Source organism: Balaenoptera physalus (genome assembly GCF_965194825.1).
Source record: "Balaenoptera physalus genome assembly, chromosome: X".
Lineage (NCBI taxonomy): Eukaryota > Metazoa > Chordata > Mammalia > Artiodactyla > Balaenopteridae > Balaenoptera > Balaenoptera physalus.
Window position 1 is genome coordinate 90,704,802 of NC_138903.1, and position 5,298 is coordinate 90,710,099.

At 47.5% G+C, this 5,298-nt stretch overlaps 1 protein-coding gene across 3 annotated transcripts; it reads right to left on the reverse strand.

Annotated features, from left to right (window-relative positions):
- Positions 1 to 2,626: 2,626 nt before the first annotated feature.
- Positions 2,627 to 4,975, reverse strand: BEX5 (brain expressed X-linked 5). Of its 3 annotated transcripts, none has more exons than XM_082447765.1 (3): positions 4,842 to 4,975; positions 3,655 to 3,721; positions 2,627 to 3,222 (listed from the first exon to the last, which is right to left on the reverse strand). In XM_082447765.1, the coding sequence occupies exon 3, from the start codon at positions 3,191 to 3,193 to the stop codon at positions 2,855 to 2,857; it is 339 nt and encodes a 112-aa protein (XP_082303891.1). In that variant the 5' UTR covers positions 3,194 to 3,222; positions 3,655 to 3,721; positions 4,842 to 4,975; the 3' UTR covers positions 2,627 to 2,854. The 3 variants fall into 3 exon arrangements, with proteins under 3 accessions (XP_082303891.1, XP_082303890.1, XP_082303889.1); XM_082447764.1 differs by lacking the exon at positions 4,842 to 4,975 and adding an exon at positions 4,566 to 4,661; XM_082447763.1 differs by lacking the exon at positions 4,842 to 4,975 and adding an exon at positions 4,211 to 4,233.
- Between the last annotated feature and the right edge of the window lie 323 nt (positions 4,976 to 5,298).

The following is a 5,298-nucleotide window of genomic DNA, read 5'->3' on the forward strand; positions in this document are numbered from 1 at the left end:
TATGTGCATGGGTAATTCTCAAACTCCAGTGTGCATCAGAATTGCCTGGGAGCCTGTTAACAATGCAGTTACCTGGGCACCATTATTAAAGTGTGGTTCTTGGGTGTGGGGCTAGGATTCTGTATTTTAAACAAGCTCCACATGTGATTCTGAAGCATTTGATAGGCTAGCAAACTTCGAGGAGCACTGACATTACTATCTTAAAAGGATCTCATGTGTTGATTTTGGGGTGTAATTCCTCCTCTGTGATGTGTCTTTCACAAGAAAAACATTCTAGATAAATGAAATGACTTCCTTAGGCTCACACAGTCAATCAAGGATAGTGCGGAGAAAATAAACCAAAGATATTTTAGTGACAAATTATACCCAGTTGTTCTGAACTCTACATGTACATCAGAATCATTGTGGGTGTTTTTACAGTGTAATGATCCTTTGATCTCACTTCTTTTTTTTTTTTTAATTAATTAATTAATTTATTTTTGGCTGTGTTGGGTCTTTGTTTCTGTGCGAGGGCTTGCTCTAGTTGCGGCAAGCGGGGGCCACTCTTCATCGCGGTGCGCGGGCCTCTCACTATCACGGCCTCTCTTGTTGCGGAGCACAGGCTCCAGACGCGCAGGCTCAGTAGTTGTGGCACACGGGCTTAGTTGCTCCGTGGCATGTGGGATCTTCCCAGACCAGGGCTCGAACCCGTGTCCCCTGCATTGGCAGGCAGATTCTCAACCACTGCGCCACCAGGGAAGCCCTGATCTCACTTCTAATGAGTCTGATTCAATAGGTTGGAATTGGGTCCTGAGCTCCACTTTAAAATCTGAGGTAATTCAAGCCTGCAGCCAAGGTTACAACCTATGCACTAAAGATAACAGCATAAAAATAAAACAGTTGTCTCTTTAAAAAGGGGATGGCCTAGTGGTAAAATAAAGTCTGATGTGTGTGTGTGTGTGTGTGTGTATAATGAGGAGGGGAGTGTCCAAACTTGAGCTAAAGTTGGGGCCTCCACTTTAAGTCCAGAGATGTCTGATGAACTTGTAGGATGCAGTGGGTGTGGAGTAAAACCTAGTTTCCTGAATTTTTAACCAGTTCACAGGTGATTCTGATGCAGCTGGTCTTTATAACACACGTTGATAAACACTGACATATAATAAAATTACAACGTCCATGCGTTGAAACTGATGTATAATGCTTTCTCCGTTGTGTTCCTTTTTCAATTGCAAGCTACAATCTGCAGAGAAAAGAAGTCACTTGCTCACAAATGATCAGAGGCAAACCTGGGCCCAGCTTGCAGGACTTTCAACTCAGTTATAATTACCTGCAGTGCCGTACAACTTACCAGACCTTGTGCTAGGCACTGAGGGTACCAGGACAAATGAGACAATATATTTACTGTAAGAAGGGCAGTCTAGTTAGGGAGCAGTGATGACTGGGTGGTGGAACATGTCCTAAAACAAGGGTCCATCTCCCGGACCCCCAGTCTCAGCCTGTTTCCCACTGATCTGTGATTACAGGTTTATTGAGCAGAGCAAAAATCAAAGTAAAGGAAGAGGGAAACTGCTCTGGATCCATGTAGGTTGGTGTGAGTAGAGACTACCAGGGACTCCTGCGGTGAGGGTGGTGTGGACCAGAACAGTCTTGGGGACATAAAGCCACCCCCACAACACCTGTGTATGCAAAGAGTGAAACCTGTAGCAGTGTCTATGCAGAAAATGGACTGCCAAGAAGACTGGGCCATGTTCATGGGAGGATAGAAGAGATAGTTGAATTCTGAGCACACTATCATGAGTGTCACTCAGATTTATCTTGGGGAAGGGGGGTGAGGACAAAAGTCTGAGAAAAACCGCAAAGGGCTGTTTGGATCCCTAAGCAGCACTGGGGAAGTACCCACCCGAATTAAGTATAACTCTAAAGCAGGAAGGGGCATTCTCCACATTTCTGAATGGACAAACTGGGGATTCAGACCACTGAGGGCTGCAAAAAAATCAGTGGGTCTTTGTCACCTTTAAGACTCCAGCACATCAGCAGTGGTGGGGACCAGTGGAGGGAGGAAAACCTAGCAGAAGGGGAAGGAGTGCCTAGCAGTCATGGCATTATCCAGGGAAAGGAGACACAGCAGCATAGGTGTAGAAAGGTGTCTCCTACCTGGCAGTCAATTGGACTTGCTGGTAGGCCTACTCCTTTGGTCCTTACCTAAATATGAAGGACACCTAGAGGGCTGGGCCTTGCATGTGTCGACTGAGCCAGCCACAGAGTTCGGTCATTACCTCATTTGATTCCCACAGTAGCTCTATAAAGCATGTACTATCTTCATTTTATAGACGAATAGGCTGATTTTAAAGAAACATATCTGTAATAATTGCCAGGTTTGTGCTTCTAAATAAGAGATCCAGAGGTAATATAAGATTTATGTCTTTAAATTGTGCCTCAAGTATTTATTGTCTCCATTCCCTTTATAAGCTGATTGGTAAGTTATTTGCATCTTACATTTTTTTCTGACACATGTGTATTCATTTTGGAAAAATGAGGAAAAAACAGATAAAAAAATAAAAAGAAAATAAGAAAAAGACGCATTCTGATGTGTATATATATATATATAAATAATATGCATGCTTTTAAATGAGATAGTATATCTACAGACTGCTTTCTAAACTGCTTTATTAGCTTTACAATATGTAATAGACATCTTTCCATGCAAGTTGATAAAATCTCCCCTGCTGACAGAAAAACTTACAGACTAAGTCAAAAGTGAAAATTAAATCTCTAATCAAAAAAATGACAGAACACGAAAGGTTCACAGTAAAGGGTACATCAAGAAAATGCAAGTTTGGGAAGCAGGGGGGTTTACGATTATTAACCTCAGCATTCAAGGCATAAGGCAAAATTCATCATGATGGTCGTGGTGAGGAGGATCTCCAATAAGAATGCGCAGACTGTACCTCAACTGAAGCTCCCTAATTTTCCTCCTTAGCTCTCTCATCTCCTCCATGAACCTTTCCATATCATCTGCATCTCCATCTATGATGTCAATGTTATTGACAAGCCTATTGGGCATATCCTCTCTAAAATCCTGGGCAGGTGGAGCCCATTCCCCTCTAATGTTTCCTCCAGGTTCTTGGCCTTCACCACCTCCCAAAGGGTGGGCTTCTTCATTCTGCACTGGAACCTGCTCCTCTCCTTTGCTTTCCTTGGGGACATTTTCCATCTTGAGATTTTTTTTCCTGTTTCTTCTTCCTAGTAGATAAAAGGATTGAATGTTTTGTAACAACAGGATTCAGAGCTCTGTGAGCAAAGGTTTTCCCACCTGAGAGACTTTGTGTGCCCTCTAAGGGGTGCCCCAGATCTAGCCCTGCCCCAAAGCCCACGATTTTCCCTGAAAATCATTCCCAGGGCCACTCCTGGCACAAAAACGTAGGACAGGTAGTGGGCTGGACCGTCGCTGAAAAACCAGGTCTTAGCCTCCAGGGATCTTGATATGCCCTCCAGGGGCACCCCAGAGCTTGCCCCTTTACTCCCTTCTTCCCTCACCAGCCACAGGCCCACAGTTTCTAAAGACTCGGCCAGGTTTCTCCTGCACTAAGGGGGGCAGGGAGGGCTGGGAGTCCCCCAAATTCTGTTCTGATCCCTGATACCCCTACACCAAAGGGTCCCAGGCACCTCCCATACCTGCAGGAATCAGAAGCAGTCTTCCTCTCGTAGCCTTGAAATCTGCTGCACCAACGGACCTAAAGACCTGCAGACAGAAATTCGACAATGGCCAGGACTGATCACTCGATTAAAGGACCAGTATCGGGGGACACCAGCTCCGTTGTTGGTTTAGGACTCTGCTAGAAATATGTTGCTGCCTTCTCTTTCTCCTCCATCCTGTCTCACAGCTTCTTTTCCCGCCCTGTGACGCGCTACCCTGCCTTCCAGAAGAAATCAAAGCTGATTATTTCCAAACCAGTTTCACCTCTTCTTTAGGCCCCTTATCTCCACTGTCTCGTCCTTCCCGTCATCTAATTACCATTTCTTGAACGCAAATGGACAACTTGCGGGGCGGGGGAGTCCGAAGAGCTTGCTGGATGGCTACGTGGTTCACTTATAAAGAATTTCAATCTGGGTATCTGCCAGGACATTTTGGGACCCCGTGGACTTTCTGGAGCTCACCCTCGGGCCACTGCCCACCATTTTATGCATCAAGATGGATGAAGGGCGAAGAGGTAACGTGGGCATTGCAAACCTGTCCCCGCTGCGGCGTCAGCGCTTTGTCAGGCTTACCCCAGGGTCCGCAGGCAGCGCCCACGCTTACACCGACCTGCAGGGACCAGAAACTGTTTCTCGTTCCCCGCCTATATCCCGAAGTCGGTAGCCCGCCCGATCGATTGCCTCCTCCACAGAAGGGACGTGCTTCCCAGACCTAATCCCTGTCCCTATCCTCTGCAGCAGCCGCCCCGGTCCCCGCCCCCTACCCCTCCCCGGAGTTCCCACCATTTCCGGCTCCAAAATGGAAGGAGGTGGAGAAGAAATACCGGGAACGGTGGCCTAGACCCGATGCAGAGTCCGCCATCCCCAACCCAGGGTCACCCGTTGCGCACCCCCTCCCGTCGCCCTGCAGGAATCAGGCCGTTTCCTCGCCGTCTCCTTTTCTGGTCCTTCCCGTCCAGGCGTCGCCCGATCGCCCACCTCCTAGGAGATACCAACTGGTACCCATTCTTAACCCTTGGCCCCTCTTGATCTCCTCCCACCAAGCCCTCCATTTCTTGCACCAAACGTGTGGACATCGGGGAAGGGATAGAGAGAATCCAGTCCTGGACCCGCTCTGGTCTTTGCCCTGAGGCCCCCGCTCCCCTCCCCAGTCAGCGCCCTCCAACCTGCCAAGAATCTGGGTCAGCTTCTACGACTTCCTCCTTCCTGGGTACAGGTTCGCCCGTCTTCAAGGCAATAGCGAGCCGGCGAACAGCCACAAGCGACTAAGGACTGCAACTGGGAGGAGAGACTAATCCAAGGGCGGGCTCTAGGTCTCGTAAGGGCTACGTCACTGTGAGCTCAGATCCCCAATTATGGTTCGTACCTGCGGTGCTGCAGAGGGTTGTGGGCGGGGCCACCTTTCTCCTCATTCCCACCTTCCCCCCACCAATACCACTGGGTACTGCCCATCCGTTATTTATTTATCTATTTATTTGTTTGTTTGTTTATCTATTTATTTATTTTCCTATTTAGCATCCTCGACACCAAACGGGTCATAATATTTTGTCGTTTGTATTTGCCTTTGTCCTGATTTCTGCTGGAGCTTTTAAAGAATTGCGTCTTCCTCTTCTATAATATTAA

Excerpts from the sequence above, each read along its gene's own strand:
- BEX5 (XM_082447765.1), bottom strand. The coding sequence starts at position 3,193 with ATGGAAAATGTCCCCAAGGAAAGCAAAGGAGAGGAGCAGGTTCCAGTG.